The following is a 21,704-nucleotide window of genomic DNA, read 5'->3' as shown; positions in this document are numbered from 1 at the left end:
TTATTCCGATTGTATTGTTTAATTTGCCAAATTTTAGAATCAGGGAGGTTTCTTAGATACCTTATTGTTTTGATTTCTAATTTAATTGTGATCAGCGAAGATATTCGGTATAATTTCAATCTCTTCAAATGTATTGTGTCTTGTTTGTGGCTCAGCATATGGTTTTTGTTGGTAAATACACTTGAATCTGTATTCTGCAGTTGTTGGGGTAATGTTCTATGTTAGGTTAAGCTAGTTGGTGGTGTTGTTTAGATTATCTATGTCTTTCTGGATTTTTAATTAAGTTAATTAATGGTATACTTCTTTTATGAGTTGCTGAGATGAAGTATTAAACTATTTCCAACTGTGATTATGGGATTATCTACTTCACTCTATTTCTGTCAGATTTTTGCTTCCTGTATTTTGAAGCTTTACTCTTAGGTATTACATGTTTATGATTTGTCTTTCTGATGACTTTACCCTTTTATCATTATGATGTGCTCCTCTTCATGTCTGGTAATATTTTTGCTTGGAGGTTTGTTTTATCAGATGTTAATCTAGCTACTCCACCTTTCTTATGCTTACTACTTTCCTGATGTATTCTTTTTACTTTCAGCCTAACCATATTATAATTTTAGTTCTTTTGAAGACAGCATGTAGTTGGACTTTGCCGGTATGAAAATAACTGCCTTCTAATCAATTAACATGAAATGTAATTATTGCTGCAGTCTGATTTAAGTTCTGTTTTTTTTTAATTTATTTTATTTTATTTTTTAAATTTACATCCAAGTTAGTTGGCATGTAGTGCAACAATGATATCAGCAGTAGATTCTTTAATGCCCCTTACCCATTTAGCCCATCTCCCTTCCCACAACCCCTCCAGCAACCCTCTGTTTGTTCTCCATATTTAAGAGTCTCTTCTGTTTTGTCCCCCTCCCTGTTTTTATATTATTTTTGCTTCCCTTCCCTTGTGTTCATCTGTTCCGTGTCTTAAAGTCCTCATTTGAGTGAAGTCATATGATATTTGTCTTTCTCTGACTATTTTCGCTTAACATAATACCCTCTATTTCCATCCACGTAGTTGCAAATGACAAAATTTCATTCTTTTTGATTGCCGAGTAATACTCCATTGTGTGTGTGTGTATACATATATAAACACATATATATATACATATGTGTATGTGTGTGTATACATATATATATATACATGTGCGTGTATGTATGTATATATATGTATACACACACACACGAAGTATTAAACTGTTTCCAACTGTGATTGTGGAATTATCTATTTCACATACATACACACACACACCACATCTTTATCCATTCATCATCCATCGATGGACATTTGGGCTCTTTGCATACTTTGGCTATTGTTGATAGTGCTGCTATCAATTGGGGTGCACGTGCCCCTTTGAAACAGAATACCTGTATCCCTTGGATAAATACCTAGTAGTGCAATTGCTGGGTCATAGGGTAATTCTATTTTTAATTATTTGAGGAACCTCCATACTGTTTTCCAGAGTGGTTGCGCCAGTTTGCATTCCCACCAACAATGCAAAAGAGATCCTCTTTCTCCGCATCCTCGCCAACGTCTGTTGTTGCCTGAGTTGTTAATGTTAGCCATTCTGACAGGTGTCAGGTGGTATCTCATTGTGGTTTTGATTTGTATTTCCCTGATGATGAGTGGTGTTGAGCATTTTTTCATGTGTCAGTTGGCCATCTGGATGTCTTCTTTGGAGAAGTGTCTATTCATGTCTTTTGCCCATTTCTTCACTGGATTATTTGTTTTTTGGGTGTTGAGTTGGATAAGTTCTTTATAGATATTGGATACTAACCCTTTATCTGATATGTCGTTTGCAAATATCTTCCCCCATTCCGTCGGTTGCCTTTTAGTTTTGCTGATAGTTTCATTCTTCGCTGTGCAGAAGCTTTTGATTTTGATGAGGTCCCAACAGTTCGTGTTTGGTTTTGTTTCCCTTGCCTCTGGAGACATGTTGAGTAAGAAGTTGCTGCAGCCAAGATCAAAGAGATTTTTTTGCCTGCTTTCTCCTGGAGGATTTTGGTGGCTTCCTATCTTACATTTAGGTCTTTCATGCATTTTGAGTTTATTTTTGTGTATGGTGTAAGAAAGTGGTCTAGGTTCATTTTTCTGCATGTCGCTGAACAGTTTTCCCAGCACCACTTGCTGAAGAAACTGTCTTTATTCCATTGGCTATTTTTTCCTGCTTTGTCAAAGATTAGTTGGCCGTATGTTTGTGGGTCCATTTCTGGGTTCTCTGTTCTATTCCGTTGATCTGAGTGTCTGTTCTTGTGCCAGTACCATACTGTCTTGATGATTACAGCTTTGTAATACAGCTTAACGTCCAGGATTGTGATGCCTCCTGCTTTGGTTTTCTTTTTCAAGATTGCTTTGGCTTCGGGGTCTTTTCTGGTTCCATACACATTTTAGGATTGTTTGTTCTAGCTCTGTGAAGAATACTGGTGTTATTTTGATAGGTATTGCTTTGAATATGTAGATTGCTTTGGGTAGTATTGACATTTTAACAATATTTGTTCTTCCTATCCAGGAGCATGCAATATTTTTCCATTTTTTTTGTGTCTTCTTCAATTTCTTTCTATAGTTCTTCAAAAGCTTTCTATAGTTTTCAGTGTATAGATTTTTCACCTCTTTGGTTAGATTTATTACTAAGTATTTTATGGTTTTTGGTGTAAGTTCTGTTTTTCCTTCCTTCATTTCCTTTGTCCTAACATCTTTTGAATTGACAAATGTTGTAGAATTCTGCTTTAGTTTATTAGTGCTTTTATTTAACTAATTTATTATATTTTGGGGGTGGTTGCTATAAAATCATGGGGTACAAAATTAATTTTTCATTTAACAGAGTTAATATTGTACTACTTATGTATAGTAACATTTCAACCCTACTTTTCCATTCATCTCCTCCCTCCCATCCTTTATATGCCATAGTTGTGAAATGAATTGCATTTAATACACTCTAAATCTCAAAACGCATTATTAAAATATTAGTTTAAACAGACCTATTTACTTTATAGAATTGAGGAGAATTATATTCTAGTATTTACCCAGGGAGTTACTATATCTAGTACTGTTTGTTTCTCTCTGAAGATCTGACCTTTCTTTAATCTGGTACCACTTCATTTCAGCCTGAAGAACCTTAGTATTTCTTGTAATGCTCATTTGTAGGCTTGAATTCTCACTTGAATTTCTTTGTTTGAAAAGTGTTTTATAAAAAAGTTTTTTATTCTTAAAGGATTTTATTTTTAGTGTATGTAAAATTTTTAATTGGTGAGTTTTTCTACCCTTCAAAAACATTGTTTCTTTCTCCTATGTTTTCCATTGTTTCTCATATGTTTTCCATTGTTTCTGATTAAGTCATAATTTAAATGATTTTTGTCGTATACATATATAGTCTTTTTCCTCTGAATCCTTTTAAGATTTTTTTTATTTTTGGTTTTCAGGAGTTCAATTAAGAGGTGCCTCAGGTTTATGTTGGTTGTTATTTCTTTTGTATCCTCCTTAGACTTTGTTGATGAGCTTGTTGAATCTGAATATTTAGGTCTTTCACCAAATATAATGGTAAAATTTTGGCCATTAATTCTTCAAATGTTTTTTCTTCCCCTTTCTTTACCTCCTTCTGAAATGTCATTTACTTGTATTTCAGAATTTTTGTTTTTGTGTCATGGTCCCTGAAGTCTTTGTTTATATTTTTCAATCTTTTTTTTTTCCTATGTTCTTCAGACTGAATAATTTCCACTGATCTGTCTTCATGTCTTCATGACTCTTTCCTAAGTTGCTCTAATCTGCTCTTAAACCCACGCAGTGGAGTTTTTAGAATTTTGATCTGATTCTTTCTCATTCTGTTTCTGAGATAGAGATTTTCTGTCTTTTCATTCATTGTGAACACACCTGTATTTCATAAAGCACAGTTAGAATACCTGGTTTAAAGTCTTACTATTTCTAACACTTGGGCCATCTTGGAGTTGGTGTCATTGATTAGCTTTTCACTTGAGGCTGGGTAGCATTTTGAATGAATCTGGGACATTCTGAAAGTTTTGTTATGGAAATTCTGGATTCTCTTACGATTAGGTGTGTGTATGTGTGTGTGTGTGAGAGAGAGGGGGGGGGGGGGAGAGAGGGATTTAAGTAGTCCTTTAACTTCGTTCTTAGTTGGATTCAAACTTCAAACAATGTCTCAATTCATTTCATTTCTTTATCTTTAACCTGTATTGCTCCAGAGCATTGTTTCTGTTTTCAAGCATTCCTGATTCGCATGGCAGCCAGGGACAAACTTCATATACAGAACTAGAGGCTTCCCCTTTCTTGCTCTTTTCTCCCCAGCATTCTTTCTCCCTCTTTGTTCAGCAGCTGTAATTGCTGCAAAAACTGGCTTCTGATTCTTTAAGACAGAAGGACTGCAAGTTTTCTGTCAGATTTTCTCTGTTCTGCCTAGTATGGGCTTTGAATTTGGGGTAAAAGCTGTAAGAAAGTGTGAAACTTACCCCATACTTGCCCATATTTGCAAGTTTCCACTGTCCTTGGAATCTGACCACTTTTGTTTTATTCTCCAGTGACTTTAGGCCAGTTTGTATTTCATCTAGAGTTTATAATTTTTTTCTGCAGGAAAGATTAGTTAAGTCATTAGAAGATTTCTGGGTCATAATGAGAGCAGAAATTAGAAAAATTTTGTTAGATTTATTCATAGATTCTTGGTTTTTAATTTTCTGCAGGAGAGGTTAGTTAAGTCATTAGAAGATCTCAGGGTCATAATGAGAGCAGGGATTAGAAAAATTTTGTTAGATTTATTCATAGATTCTTTGTTTAAAAAACACTATAATAAATGGTATTATTTAAAATTTTTCATTCCCTACTGCTGGAACATAGAATATAGTTGTTTTTGTAAACTTATTTTGAATTCGGTGATCTTGCTGAATTTGAATCCTCTTGTTTAATAGCAATAATTTATCAGAGATTTCTTTATATACAGGCATCTCACCTATGAATAGGGACAGTTTTGGTTTTACCCCCTCCCCCTTACTTTACTGGCTAGAACTTACAGCAATAGTATTGAATAGAAATAGTGACCAAGGATACTCTTGTTTAGTGGAAAGTGAGTTTTTACCATTAAGTGTGATGCTAGTCATAAGACATTTCTATTGTTGCTAATATTTTAAGAGGTTCTTTTTTAAAATTGTGTATTGTTGAACTTTTTCCAAGCAATTTTTCTGTAGTTATCGAAATGTTGACAAGAATTTTGTTCCTAAATCTTTTTATTCCAGACATCCACATGGATTTGTTTTTCAATGAGAAACCATTATAGCATTCAAGGAACAAATCCAGTTTGATCATGATGTACTATTCTTTTTCTATATTGCTGGATTTTAGTTGCTGATATGTTGTTTGGGGTCATTGTATCTTTTTCACACATGAGATTGCTCTGCACTTTTTAATACTCTTGTCTGGCTTTGATATCTAGGTTCTCTTTCAAAACGTGTTGGGTAGTGATTCTTCTCATGAAGAGTCTGTTTAAGATATTTACTAATTTAATTTAATTTAATTTAATTTAATTTAATTTAATTTTGTAATCCCAAGATTCTTGGTAGACACTTCTGGTAAAGTTACGTGGTTCCAGATTTTATTTTGAGTAAGTTTTGATACTGCTGATTTACTGTCTTTTGACACTTAATAAGTTACATTAATTAGATCATGTTTCTGTTTTCTATTTAAGTAAATTTTAGTAATTTATGTGTTCATAAGCCTCTGTCCATCAGGCACAGTATATATTACACTCTTGTATTATTTTTTACTCTCTGTGTTATCTGTTATGTATTTTCCTTTTTATACTGATATCATACATTCAGTAAAAGATAGCATTTAAATTTTTGCTGAACTCTCCTAAGCAATATACTATAGATATGTTAGATGAATAACACAGTTTTTGTTTATTTTTTATTTTTTATTTTTTTTTATTTTTTTTTTTTAATTTTTTTTCAACGTTTTTTATTTATTTTTGGGACAGAGAGAGACAGAGCATGAACGGGGGAGGGGCAGAGAGAGAGGGAGACACAGAATCGGAAACAGGCTCCAGGCTCCGAGCCATCAGCCCAGAGCCTGACGCGGGGCTCGAACTCACAGACCGCGAGATCGTGACCTGGCTGAAGTCGGACGCTTAACCGACTGCGCCACCCAGGCGCCCCTTTGTTTATTTTTTAATAGGAAGTACAAAAAGTGAATCTTTGTAGCATGGTGCATTTATAAACATGATCTTATTTAATTCTAACAATATCCATGTGAAATAGATATTTTTATAGATGAGGAAATTGGACATCAAAAGGGCACACCTGGGTTTGTCTCCTGACATTTGATCAGTGCTTCTATCAATTTTCTTTTCTTCTAAGTTTTTATTTAAATTCCAGTTAGTTAACATACAGTGTAATATTAGTTTCAGATGTACCATATAATGATTCAACACTTTTTTTACATCATCTGGTGTTCACAACAGGTATACTCCTTAATCTCCATCACCTATTTAGCCCATCCCCGACCTGCCTTCCCTCTGGTAATCATCAGTTTGTTCTGTATAGTTGAGTCTGTTTCTTGTTTTTTTCTCGCTTTCTGTCGTCCTTTCCTTGCTTGTTTTGTTCCTTAGATTCCACATATTAGTAAAATCACATAGTATTTGTGATTTCTCTGATGGACCTATTTTGCTTAGCATGATACTGTCTCGTTCCATCCATGTCATTGCAGATGGCAAGATTTCATTCTTTGTTATGGCTGAGTAATATTCCATTTTGTGTGTGTGTGAATGAACGTGTATATGTGTGTGTGTGTGTGTGTGTGTATGTATGTGTATACGTTTGCATATATATATGTATGTATGTGTGTATTTGTATACATACACACCACTTTATCCATTCATCAGTCGAAGGACACTTGGGCTACTTCCATAATTTGGCTATAGTAGATAATGCTGCTATAAACATTGCAGTCCATGTACCCCTCTGAATTAGTAATTTTGTGCTCTCTGGGTAAATACCTCATAGTGCAATTGCTGGATCATAGGGTAGTTCTATTTTTAACTTTTTGAGGAAGCTCCATAGTGTTTTCCAGAGTACCAGATTGTACCAGATTGCATTCCTACCAACAGTGCAGGAGGGTTCCCCTTTCTCCATATCCTTGCCAATGCCTGTTGTTTCTTATGTTGTTGATATTAGCCATTCTGACAGGTGTGAGGTGATAACCTCATTGTAGTTCTGATTTGCATTTCCCTCATGATAAGTGATGTTGAGTATCTTTTCATGTGTTTGTTGGCCATCTGTATATCTTCCTTGGAAAAATGTCTGTTCATGTCTTCTGCCCATTTTTTAATTGGATTATTCATTTTTGGGGTGTTGAGTTTTATAAGTTCTTTATATATTGAATATTAACTCTTTTTCAGCTGTTATTTGCAAATAACTTCTCCCATTCCATAGGTTGTCTTTTAGTTTTATTGATTGTTTCCTTCACTGTGCAGTAGCTTTTTATTTTGATGAAGTCCCAATAGTTTATTTTTGCTTTTGTTTGCCTTGCCTTGGGAGACCTATCTAGAAAGAAGTTGCTGTGGCCAATGTCAAAGAAGTTACTGCCTGTACTCTTTTCCAGGATTTTTGTGGTTTCGGGTTTCACATTTAGGTCTTTAATCCATTTTGAATTTATTTTTGTGTATGGTGTAAGAAAGTGGTCCAGTATCATTCTTCTGCTGTCTGGTTTCCCAACTCCATTTGTTAAAGAGAAGGTCTTGGATATTCTTTCCTGCTTTGTTGAAGATTATTTGACCATATAGTTGTGGGTTCATATCTGGGTTTTCTATTCTGTTCTATTGTTCCATGTGTCTATTTTTTGTGCCAGTACCATACTGTTCTGATCACTACAGCTTTGTCATATAACTTGAAGTCCAGAATTATGATGCTCCCAGGTTTGCTTTTCTTTTTCAAGGTTGTTTTGACTATTTGGGGTCTTTTGTGGTTCCATACAAATTTTAGGACTGTTTGTTCTAGCTGTGTGAAAAATGCTATTGATATTTTGATAGGGCTTGCACTAAATGTGTAGATTGCTTTGGGTAGTATAGACATGTTAATGATATTTGTTTTTCTAATCCAAGAGCATGGACTGTCTTTCCATTTCTTTGTGTCTTCTTAAGTTTCTTTCATCAATGTTTTATATTTTTCAGAGTATTAGGTCTTTGACCTCTTTAGTTAGGTTTATTCCTAGGTATGTTGTTATTTCTGGTGCAGTTGTAAATGGGATTGATTTCCTTAATTTCTCTTTTTGCTGCTTCATTATTGTTGTATAGAAACGCAACAGATTTCACTCAGTTTTTACTGTCAGAGGACAAGTTGGGACTGCATTGTTGTGATTTTCAGTGGAATGGCACATGGCAGGTACCCAGATGTTTTGTTATAAAGTAGAAGGCATCCATGTGCAATCAACATGATATGAGATCATCAGAAAAAAGAAGGCTTGTGTTTATTTAAGAAGATCAGGGTGTTTTCATGGAGTGCTTTAATTTGCTTTTATAAAGAAGTATGATACTAATTGGTGATACAAATGGGGTAGGGCATTTTAAGTGGAGGAAGTAGTCTAACCAAAAGGAGATGTGGAGATGAGAAAATATAGGAGATGAGAAAATATAGGGGAGAAAATTGAACTTTTAGAGGAAGGGCTGGTGATGAAATATGGGGAACCAGTATATAAGAACCTCCAAATGCCTCTGCTAATCCTTTAAGTAAGGAGATTTATGAAAGGGCAGAAGTGGCATTTCTGTAAAGAGGCTTAACCTTTAACTGGAAAGCTTGCTTTGGAGTTAACTGAGATAAATTTTATTATCTGGAGATTGAAGGAAGATCTTGAGAGAGTGTATTTGAAATTCTTTTCTCTTCTCTGAAAAAGTAGGAAAATGTACATAGGAAATAAGAAGGTTACTTCACTTCTGGAGGGTTAACTCATAGAACAGATTGGAAGCACTTGGAGTTTTTTGCCTTCCTGAAGGCAACAGCATTCAAAGGCAGCGTTGTTTAACCCCTACATTAGATTAAATTCTCTTGCTCTGTACATCCTTCCAACAGAACCATGCGTGTTTTGTTCACCACCATATTCGTATCACTTAATGTGGTGACTACGGTCAAATGACACCTATCCCAGATAGAAGTCTGATAAGCAATAGTATGATTCTTCCATGGTTGGCAAAAGCACAGTGAATGAAGCTAAACTGAGCCCCGCAAAAAAACAAAACAAAACAAAACAAAACAAAACAAAACAAAACAAAACCATATTTAGAAGGTTCTATTAAAAACAGAGCAGAAGGAACCACTCAGGTACGATCTCAGTTTCATGAGTTCAAGCCCCACGTCGGGCTCTGCACTGGCAGCGTGGAGCCTGTTGGGATTCACTCTCTCTCCCCCTCTCTCTGCCCCTCCCCGACTTGCACTGTCTCTGTCTCTCTCAAATAAATAAACTGCAAAAAAAAGTACACTTATAATGTGAGTACTGAGTAATGTGTAGAATTGTTGAGTCATGTACTCAACTGATTTTAAACATATCCTTGCTTCGCTTGAAATTTTCAATCATGTTGAACTTAAAGCACTTATAAGACATCATCATAAAATTTAAGGAGAATAACCAACTAGAAAAATGTTAATAGCACTAGTGGTATTAATAGCATATGACTGTCATTCTTAATATATAAATCTGGTTGAAGATAAACGTAAAAAATCTTCAGTCACTTTAGTGATCAAAAACATTTAGATTGGAAATAAGACTGTATTTTCTTACCTAGAAAATTGACAAAAAGAAAATTGTATTGTTTAGGACTGACAAAGTGAAGAAATGATGAACCACATATAGTTGTTAGAATTGGAAATTGTAGTAACTTGGAAGATAGATTGGCAGTAGGTTTTAGAAACTTTGAAATATGCTTGCCCTTTGACCTTGTAATTTTACTTCTAGAAATTTATCTTAATACAAATAGGTGAAAGTATTTACAAAGGTTTAATTGTAAGGATGCTCATAGCAGTGATGTTTATATTAATGAAAATAGAATGTACATTAAATACAGAATAGTGGCATGTCCATATACTGAAATGTAACACAGCCATTTGAAATGGTGTTCTGGAAGTGAACTTTTGGAAAAAAAACATAATACTCGTGACGTGAGTGTTCAGTGACGTGCGTGTGCACACTGGGTGGGGGCAGAGAGAGAGGGAGAGAGAGAATCCCAAACAGGCTCTGCACTGTCAGCACAGAACCCAACATGGGGCTCAATCTCATGATCCTAATGCCGAAATCAAGAGTCGAACCCTTAAATGGCTGAGCCACCCAGGCGCCCCCACTAAATCTTTAAGAACTTTATAATAGTAATGATTATGAAAGTACTATGATTCATTTAAAATGAATCTGATATTAATGAACAGTTAAATTATTTCCAGAGTTTTGCTATTAAAAAACACTAGAAGAAATGTCCTGCATATGTTGGGAATCATATGTATGTGTACATGTGTGTACATGTATATGTGGTAGGAAGTCTTTGGTAGAAAGGCTGGATCAGAGTTATGTGCATTTTTTGTATTGAAAGACACAAAGAGAATATACCAGTAGACATTTCCACAATAAGTGTGTGAGAGTGCATCTTATCTAACATTTTCAAATAGGGTTTATTTTTATCAGATAGAGACAAAATGAAATCTTAATTTTCACTTCACTGATTTTTGAGTGAGGTTGGGTACATTTTATTCAGTGCACAGCTTTCTTACATCTTTTTCTGTTTTCTAGTGGATATTTTAAAGTATACACTAGATTTAAGATTTAAATCAATCTTCAAGATCTTTTTGTATATTAGCTAAATCAGTACTTTGTCACATATGTTGCAAATACTTTTTGCTACTATTTATGGGAGGCTTTTCTTCAAAGATTTACATGTTTTCTAGTATAATAATGGTTTAATTTTTCTCTTATAACTTTGATCCATTTGGAATGTGTTGTGGTATAGAAAGGAAGATAAAAACTGAGCTTTTTTTTTTTTTTTTGAGATGTTTAGGTTTTTGCTCTGACACTGAAGTAATAATTTTATGATAAAATATAATAAAATATAAAAAGTATTTCCAAATATATGTGAATCTGTCTTCTAGATCTTATTCTGTTGCATTAATTAGTGTATTTATTTTAATTCTGCATCAATTTAATTACTGTGTTATAATTGCTTTACTGTCGGGTTGTACTGGTCCCTTTAGTGTCCTGTTTTTCAGTATCAGCTTTGCTGACATGTTTATTTTCTTTCTATGAAATTTAGAATTATTGTGTCCAGTTTACTTTTTTTGATCTTTGATATTTGGGTTTGCACTAAATTTAGAAATTATTTTAGGGGACATCTTTACATTAAATATTCCTTTCCTGTATAATAAGCTATGTCTTTTCATTTATTTAAATCTTATCCTATGTCAGTCAGTAGAGGTATAGGCTTCTTTTACATAGATTCTGAACATTTAAGGTCACTTAAAAATGCTTAACCTTTTAAATATTTATTGGTACTTTGGGGGCATAAATTCTAGAGAAAAACATAGAAAATGACTTTATGTCTTCTGGGCACCAAAAGATCTCTTTTTTTTTTAATTTTTTTTTTTAACATTTATTCATTTTTTGAGAGACAAGAGAGAGAGCACAAGCAGGGGAGGGGCAGAGAGAGGGGGAGACACAGAATCTGAAGCAGGCTCCAGGCTCTGAGCTGTCAGCACAGAGCCCTGTGCGAGGCTTGAACTCATGAAACGCGAGATCATGACCTGAGCGGAAGTCGGATGCTTAACCGACTGAGCCACCCAAGTGCCCCAAAAGATTTCTAACATAATAAAAAGCCTGGAAGTTGTACAGCTTTGATTAAATACAAAACTTAATGAAATGTTAGAGACATCACATTAAAATCAAGAATAAGAAAGTATTTCACATTTTTCTGGAGGTTTTAACAAGGGTAACCAAATAGGAAAAAGGAATAATATGAAGATATGGATTGGAGACAAAATTATAGTTAATAGCAGATCATATGATTGCTTTCCTACAAGAAAAAGAAGATGATCAATTGATAAACCCATTGGAATAATAAAGAGTTGAATACATTGGCCAGTTAAAAAATTAAAACGTCTTTTGAACACTAAGGATATGAGGTTGGAAACTGTGCAGAAAGCTCATGCCTTAGTAAAGAACTAAACTAGCCACAGAGTAAAGACAATATAGATTTGTCCTAGCAGAGCCTGGAAACAATCCTTGAAAGAGCTAAGCTGTCCACAAGTTATTTAACTGTCAAGAGAAAATTGAAAATGCTTTAAAGGAAGGTAATAAAATTCATACATTCAGGAGAATGTAACCTATAATCAGGAGGAAAACAATTGTCAGTAGAAACATGCACAAATAACAGGTGATGCAGATTGCAGTAAAGGACTTTAAAATAGTTATTATAAGTATGCTCAGGGATTTAAAGGGAAACATGAACCAGATGAGAAGAGAGATTTTATAAAGGACTGAATGGAACTTGTAGTGCTGAGAAATAATATTAAATAAACAATTCGCTTGACCAGCTCAGCAGCAAATTTGACACCACGTCAGACAAAATCCATGAACTTGAAGACATGGAGGTAGAAACCACCCAAACGGAAGCACAGAAAGAAAAATGAAAGGAACGTAGCCAGTGTAGCTGGTGACCTGCAGGACAGTATCCAGATGTTTAGCATACACATAATGGAGTAGTTGGGGGTGGGGAGGGAGCAGGAAGAGGGCAGAAAAACTATTCGAAGAAGGAATGGCCCCAAATTTTCCACATTTGATGAACTAGTATAAACCCATCGGTCCCAGAAACTTGATGAAACCCAAATAAGGTAAAGAAGCCTTAATGAATGGGTGAAAATCAATGAAAAAAAAATCTTTTTTTTTTTTTTTTTAACACCAGAGGAAAAATGACATTACGCACAAGGAACAAGGTTAGAAGTACTGCTTGCTTCTTGTCTGAGGCAGTACAAGCCAGAAGACAATGGAATGCATCTTGAAAGTGCTGAAAGAGAACAGTCAGTCTAGAATTCTGTGATCACTGACAATAGTTTTCAAAACCATAAGAGACTCTTAAATACTGAGAATAAACTGAGGGTTGGTGGGGGGTGGGGGAGAGGGTAAAGTGGGTGATGGGCATTGAGGAGGGCACTTGTTGGGATGAGCACTGGGTGTTGTATGGAAACCAGTTTGACAAGAAATTATATTTAAAAAAAACCTGAAGGTGAAATCAAGACATTTGAAGACAGACAAAAGCTTAAAGAATTTTTTGCCAACAGGACTCTGTCACCAGAAATGTTAAAGGAACTTTTAATGACATTAGATGGAAAGGCAGAGCTACATAAAGCAATGGAAGAACAGCCAAAAGAGTAAATACATAAATAAAAAATATAAAAAGCCTACTTTTTTTTGTCTTAACAGTTTTCTTTAAAAGATAATTGGCTATTTAAAGCAAGCATAATAACGTCACACTGGAGGTCTGTAATATACGTGGAAGAGAAGTGTGTGATGACACTAGCACAGAGGATGACACGAGGGTATTGTCATGTTGTTACATTATGTGGGAAGGGGTGTGAGATTTGCAAGTATACTGTGATCGGTTGTTGGTACCTATGGTAATCTGGAAAGCAGTCATACACACAAAAAATAAGCCAGTGAAGAAACGGAATTACTAAAGAACACTCAGTCCAGATGAAGGCAGGAAAGAGGACTAAAGCCCTGATCATAAAAAATAGACATCAAAAAAGCAAAATATTAAGTCTGTGTTGCTGGAATATAAAATGGTATAGCCAGTTTGCAAAACAGTTTTATACAGTTAAAACAGAATTATTATATGACCCAGAAATTGTATTCCTAAGATAAATACATGACCAAGAGAAATGAAAGCATATGTTTGTACAGAGGTGGTTCATAACCACCTGATTCCTAATAGCCCCAAACTGTAAACAACGCCAGGGTTTATCTAACAGGTGCATAACTAGATAGTTGTGGTATTAAAACAATGGAGCACCACCTTGTAATAAAAAGAATTGAACTACTGGAGATGGCAATATAGATGAATCTCAGAAATGTGGTGCATGAAAGAGTCAAATGCCCAAGAATGTATACTGTGTGATTATGTTCACATAAAATTCTAGAACATACAGAACTAATGAATAATGTGAGAAAGTAGATGAATGGTTTATTTGAGACTGGGTGGAGGGAAAGTGCGATTTGACTGCAATGGTGTATGAGGACAGGATTGGACAGATTGGCTTGATTCTTACCCCAGTGTATTCATTTGCCAAAACTCTTGAAACTCTGTGTCTAAATTGATGCATTTCTGTATTAAGTCATACCTCAGTGTGTTTCTTTGAAAAGAAAAATAAATAGACCAGAGTTGACTGAGGGGCTATGAAAAAAAAAAAGCCACAAAAAATATCACTGATCTGTAATTGAAGACATTCTTAAATTTGAAAAAATATTAGACACAAAACGTTTGGAAAACATAGAAAATTAAAAACAGAAATAAATGACCAATCAATATATAAAGTGAAGTTAAATCCTAATGTAGTAATTCAAATTATGCTTGTGTAGGTATGAAATTTTCTGAAAGACTAGATGAGAAAGAACAAAGGTTAGCTTTGGGGCTGGGAAATAATGGAAGAAGTACAGGACTTAGAGGGAGACTTTTTACTTTGTGCTATGTTCCATATCTTTTTTTTCTTTAAGTTTAAATATTCCAGTTAGTTAACATGCAGTGTAATATTACTTTCAGGCGTGCATCATGGTAAGTCAGCACTTCCATAACATCACCTGATACTCATCACGACAAGTGCACTCCTTAATCCCCATCACCTCTTCAGCCCATCCCCACATCCCTTCCCCTCTGGGAACCATCTGTTCTCTGTAGTTAAAAGTCTGTTTCATATCTTTTGAATTTTAAATCATTGACTCTGTGACCTTTCCCTTCTCCCCCATTGAGTGAAATGTAACAAAAATAAGATTTCACATTAAAATAAAAATTAAGGAAACCATTGCATTTATTTTTTGCCAAATAGGGAAGGCTTTATTTTATTTTTTTTAAATGTCACCTCTTGTGGATAAGGATGTGGGAAGGTCATTCTTACATCACAGCTTTCCTTGTACCTAGCATCCTTGAAGAAGCGTCTATCAATATCTATCAGAATCCCTTAAAACCTATTCCTTTTGACCCAGCAATTCCACCTCTGGCAGTTAAGGAAGTAATCGGAGGCACGGACTGAGACATATATGAAATGGTATTTATCATAGCATATTTCATGAAAACAGAGACATAAGTACATATTGAATGTCCAAGAGGAACGTGATTGGGTAAGCAGATTTTGGTAGTACATAAGAAAGTAATGTGCACCCGCTTAAATGGTGTAATGGGGAAAATATTTACGTTACACTAAATTTAAAAAACATGTTATGCCGTTCATATAATGAGGGTAACCAGTAAGCGTTTTATTTATAAGTGTACAATTAAGGGTACAATTACACTCAAGAGTGAATGGAGGAGCAATTAAATTATTTCCTTAATTTCTTACATTTAAAGACTGACAAATTAGTTTTATTTTATTGGGTGACCTTTCAAATAGTTCTGTTCAAAAATGATTTCCCAAAATGAAACCATTTCTAAACACACACAGACCTATATCCTTGTATATTTATCTAAATTTGAAATTATTAGCACCTTCAGTTGACTCTTTTGTATGCTTTTATTTGAGAAGGTATTCTCTCTACAGTTGCTCAGAGGAAGTTCTGCTCAAAAGTAGAATATTCTCACTTCTCCATTTTTTTGCAATTTAAAATGTGTAAATATTTTAGCCTGGCTATTTTCACAGATGTGATTCTTTTCACTCAGAGTATTTTCTACAGAAAACTTTTTTTTTTTTTAATTCAAGCATAATGAACATACCTTGTTATATTAGTTTCAGGTATGTGTTATAGTGATTCAGCAGTTCTAAACATTTCTCAGTGTTCATCAGCCAGTCTGCCCACCCACCTCTCCTCTGGCAACCACTAGTTTGTGCTCTGTAGTTAAGAGTTTTTGTTTTTTGTATCTTTTCCTTTGTTCATTTGTTTTGTTACTTAAATTCCATATACGAGTGAACTCATATGGTATTTGTCTTTCTCTGACTTACTTCACTTAGCATTATACTCTCTAGATGCAACCATGTTGTTGCAAATGACAAGATTTAATTTTTTATAGTTGAGTAATATTTCATTGTATCTATATCTGTATATATACCATATCTTTTTAATCCAGTGGAAAAATTGGGTTGCTTCTCTATCTTGGCTTTTGTAAATAATGCTGCAGTAAACATATGAGTGCATCTATCTTTTTGAATTAGCATTTTCATATTCTTTGGGTAAATACCCAGTAGTGGAATTACTATATCATATGGAAATTCTATTTTTAACTTTTGAGGAACCTCCATAGTGCTTCCACAGTGGCTGCGTCAGCTTGCATTCCCATCAGTGGTGTCGGAGGGTTCCTGTTTCTTCACATCCTCGCCAATACCTCTTCTTTCTTGTGTCGTTGATTTTAGCCATTCTGACAGGTGTGATGATGAGTGATGTTGAGCATCTTTTCATGTATCTGTTAACTCTTGTTCTGTTTTCTTTGGAAAGTTGTCCATTCAAGTCCACTGTCCATTTTTTAATTGGATTATTTGGGGGTTTTTTGGTGTAAAACTTCTATTTTTAATTGGCTTTAGTATTTCTTCCAATTTAGCTGATGCAAAATCAGAAGTCTTCTCAATTTTTTTCCACTGAAGTATATATAAATATATTTAATTTAAAATAGGAGCTCCATCAAGAGTCTTCCTATAAATCAAGATATACCCATTTAAACATTATACATTGGTTGAATTTACATCATTTAATTTTTTAGTTCCTCCTTTGCTGAGGTAAATTTCAGTGTCAACCTGTTCACGTGCTTTGTTGTTGTTTTTTTTTTTAATATGAAATTTATTGTCAAATTGGTTTCCATACAACACCCAGTGCTCATCCCAACAGGTGCCCTCCTCAGTGCCCATCACCCACTTCCCCCTCCCTCCCACCTCCCCCCATCAACTCTCAGTTTATTCTCATTTTTTTAAGAGTCTCTTATGATTTGACTTCCTCCCTCTCTAACTTTTTTTTTTTCCTTCCCCTCCCCCATGGTCTTCTGTTAAGTTTCTCAGGATTCACATAAGAGTGAAAACATATGGTATCTGTCTTTCTCTGTGTGACTTATTTGTTTTTAATCATTGCAATATGCTAAAAAATTTATTTCATTCCTTGAATTCATTGATTAAAGATTTTCAATGGACTTTGAACAAAACAAAAACAAAATATAGATCACTTATTATGAAAAACATTTAACACGATGTAGGACACAGGTTGATTTGCCTTGTAAATCAGCAGAAGCTTATCAAACATTTTTAAACTCCAGTTGCTGGTGGTCAGTCCAGAGAGATCATGGTTTTTGCTTGGTTGTTTGTTTTTGGTTTTTGGTAGTCATTACATATTTTTTGTTCAGTTTCTCTGATACACATATGTACATTTTAATATCTACCCCTTTTATTTTTGATTAGTTGAAAATTATAGCATTTTGATAAAATGATGATCTGTTTGTTTTTGGCAGCTCATCACCTCACCAGTGTTATACCTTCTTCTTAGGGTTTTTTTATTTTTTTATTTTTTTTTTTATTTTTCCGAGTTGTTGGAATATAGGTAGATATCAAATTTAACATTTTAGATCGTTCCTGTGAGGTTGGGTGTCAAGTATGTGAACAATCTTGTTTAGAATTTAGTGTTTTGAAAAGTGTTTAAATGCACTTCTTCTAAGTGCATTCAATGTTGGGACCTTTGGACAGAAAGTTTTTGTAGGTAAGAGGAAGCTGTTAGACTTCCTAGGGACTTTGTGTTTATACTTGACCACATTGTAATCCATTCACCGCACTGATGCCTAGGTAATCTTTCTTAATGGTATGCTTTATTCCTTACATATGATGTTATATTTCTTAAAATCCTTCATGACCTTCCATTACACTCAGAATTTTTTTTTTTTTAATTTAGCATGGCCTTACCAGAGTTCTTGTGTAGTCTGGACTATATCTAGCTGTCGAACCTCATCCTGTATCATTCACTTCCCCTTCCTGAGCTCTAGCCACACCAGCCACCTTCCTTTTCCTCGGGGTCATTGCATTTGTTGTTTCCTCTACTGGGATTTCTCTTCTTGCAGATCTGTTCGTCACTGGCTCCTTCTCCTAATGTAGGTTTCAGTGCAAATTGTGTCATTTCAGAAACAGTTTCTCTGAACACTATATATAAAGAACCTTTCTTTTAACTTACCTTCTATCACTAGTACTCAGTATTCTAATTTCTGTATGAAATTATCACTATTTAAAATGGTCTTATTTAATGTAGGAGCAGGAATGTTATATGTCAGGTTCAATACTGTATCTCCCAGAGCATACTAGGCACTTAATATTTGGAAATGAATGACTGTTCTGTGTAGTTTACTGTATCCGTATTTCTTCTTTGATTCTCACTTCTAGCTACAAAAAAAAAATTTGTGGTATTTTCCTAGCATATTTTCAAAGCCAATATGAAAATAGCACCAAATAATTAAAGAACTTTATCTATTTTAATGTTTTCTCAAGACAGAAATAATGGTATATTGAATTGGCGGCATACAAGTGGATATAAAATAAGAGAAAGATTTGTATTTTTACTTCCTCCTGAAAGTAGAAAAGACCCTGGAGAATGGTTTAGAGTTCTCATAGAAATAATCCATGAGCTCTGCTACTTGAATAATTAACCTAGACTTCCTGTTCCAACCGTATCAAACTAATCCTCCCATAACAAAACCAATCATAACAGCTAAGCAAAGCAGTTTAATGGCATTGGAGCAGCTAACTGAGGGAGGACTTCTAGGAGAAGGTCATATCCATATAAATGTTGGCTTTTTTCCTGAGGACATGTTTTAAATCATTGTGCAGGCAGAGAGGCCAAGCCTCAAGGGGTGGTCATTTGGGGCAGAGGAGACTATGCTCAGGTAGAGTTGCCAGAGTGGCTGAGGCATGAGAGACAAAATCTCAAGACAGGAAGGAATTGCAGAGAAATTTCTAAGCCCAGCAATTTATACATTTCTCTCAAATTGTTGGCTGATTCTGTAACTTTATGTGCATGGGGGCAAGACTCAAGGAAACTTAGAAGGAAATCGTGGTTGGAGGCTAAAGGGCAAAGAAAAAATAACAGCCACATGGTACTGGGGAGAAAGATATTAGTGTTTAAGGCTGCCAAGGTAAAGGGCTCTTGTTAACACCCAGACTTCCAGCTGCGGTCCCAGAGGGCACTCCCTAGAAATAGAGGTAAAATGGAAATAGACTCCCCTTAAGTCTGCCTGCACTCAACCTGTGTTTCAGAAGGAACTTAACCTTTAGAAAGAATATAATGTTCAAAGTGTCTGTGCTTTTTCATTTATATAGTCTAGCTTCCAGTAAATTATAAGGCAGGCTGAAAAAAGGCAGGAAGATACCCTAGGAGTATATAAGCACAAAAAAGATGTACATAAGATTATTCACTGTCAAAGTCTTTATTAATAGCAAAATATTAGAAAAATGCTGAAGGAACACCAACAGAGGGTTGATTAAATTATGTTTGTGTAATATAGTGGTGTTTTACACATGTATATCAGCATTTGGGGCAGGACAGTTCTTTATTGTATGACACTGACTTAACCATTCTCGGGCACGTTACATCTTTGGCCCTAACACAATAAACGTAAATTGCACCTTCAAGGTTCGATACAACTCAGAATGCTCTCACACATTTTCATATGCCTCTGGGGTGGGGCATTCAAATTGAAAATCATTAATATCATAGAATTTTGTACAGTTGTTTAAAAAACAATGAGAAAGTTGTGATGAACCAATTATGGAAAGACCACTGCTGTGTATCTTAAAATGCAAGATGCAGAGCAGTATGTATACTTTGCTATATTTTGTGTAATAGAGGAGGAAATAATAGATACTTGGATTGCTTATATATGCATAAAAATTCTGTAGTAATACATAAGAAACTAATGCAAGTGATTATCTGTGGGGCCTGATAGGGTGAAGAGACGTGAGAGTTCAGGGATGAAATCTATTTACTTACTGTATACTTTCCTGTATTGTTTTGATTTTTAAAACCTGTGGATATAGTACCTATTCAAAAAAAGTTATAATAATCTGTTAGATATAAACAAGCTATTGTGTTCGATATAATAATTTCTAAAAGAATTAAAGTTTATGTACTCATTACAAAAATGTTCTGGTCTTTTTCCAATTCTGTCTCCTTTGACCTTTGCCTTCCCTCAGTGGAGTAGGGCGGAACTGGGGCTGGGCATCTGCAGGTAGCAGCATTCTTGCCGAATTTGGTACACTGCACATGGAGTTTGTCCACCTCAGCTACCTGACAGGGGACCCCGTCTACTACAAGAAGGTCAGTTTTCTCGCCGCCTTCTCTTTGTTTATCATAAAAGAGTTCTTTAAGATTTACCGAACGATCGTTGCTTGGAAAATGTTTGCCTTTCCAGGAAGGTGTATGTCAGTACTCTGGGCCCCCCCTTTTTTTTTCTTTTTAAACTATCTAAAGGAATGTCCATTCTCTTTACAATATTTACTGTTATTTGAGAAGTGTAACCACTAGTAGTTTTGTGAAAATTCTGTTGCCATCTCTATTCAGCATCGCGTTGCAGTGTCCCTAGCTCCAGAACAAGAAAAACAAAGTGAACAGAAAGTTAAAGAATTGAATTGAATTGAAAAGGAAGAAGGAAAAAAATAATCATTCACAGATTACATGATTATCCACCTGAAATCTTAAAATAATCTGTATTTAAACTATTAGAAATAAGAGCATATTTACAGTTTTGAATAGAAGATCAATATAGATATGAAAAATCACCAGCATTTCTCTGCACCAACTACAACAGGCAAGAAAGTATCAGTGTTAACAAACATATGTGGTAGGAACTTTACGTGATGGGAACAAGAGTGTAACTTCCTTACAAATAAGCTTAACAAAAGATAAATAAAGTTCAAAACACTTGAATGACGTTGAGGAGGACCTAAGTAAATGGAGAAGGATGTTCTGTTCATGTACAGCTAAACAGTATCATAAAAACTTTAGTCTTTTCCAGATTGATCTGTAGCGTTAATTCAGTGCCACTTAGAACTTCAGTGGCTTCTTTTAAAAAAATGAAACTTGACAAGATTCTTCTAGAATTTATATAGAGGAGAAATGTGGAGTGGGTTTGCATTACCCATATCGACACTCACAGGGAAGTGTTGGTGCATAAAGACAAATAGACTGATGAACAGAATAAATGTTCCTTAAATAGATCTATATATATGTGGAAACATTGTGACAGGGGCAGCATTGCAGATTATAACCATTTGAGGAGCATTAAAGGCTTAAATTTAAAAGACAAGTCTAGTGAAGTTGAAAATACATATACCCTGTGACCCAGCAATTCCACTCTTTGATATGTACATTTACACCATACTATACATAGAAGAATCATTTGCATTAGCAATTTATGTAATAAAATTCAGTACAGCAGTAGGAAGAATTGAATTATATTTATCAGTTAAGAGAATAT

General features: G+C 34.8%; 1 protein-coding gene across 2 annotated transcripts in view; it reads left to right on the top strand.

Annotated features, from left to right (window-relative positions):
- The window catches only part of MAN1A2 (mannosidase alpha class 1A member 2), a 177,837-nt gene that overhangs the window by 85,131 nt on the left and 71,002 nt on the right, over nucleotides 1-21,704 (top strand). For both annotated transcript variants that reach the window (XM_078451526.2, XM_078451527.1), the window contains exon 7: nucleotides 20,422-20,545. In XM_078451526.2, coding sequence (XP_078307652.1) covers nucleotides 20,422-20,545 — 124 coding nt within the window. The remainder of the gene's footprint in view (nucleotides 1-20,421; nucleotides 20,546-21,704) is intronic.

Source organism: Panthera onca, chromosome C1, assembly GCF_046562875.1.
Source record: "Panthera onca isolate mPanOnc1 chromosome C1, mPanOnc1 haplotype 2, whole genome shotgun sequence".
Taxonomy (NCBI): Eukaryota; Metazoa; Chordata; class Mammalia; order Carnivora; family Felidae; genus Panthera; species Panthera onca.
This window is presented reverse-complemented; position numbering and strand designations above follow the sequence as displayed.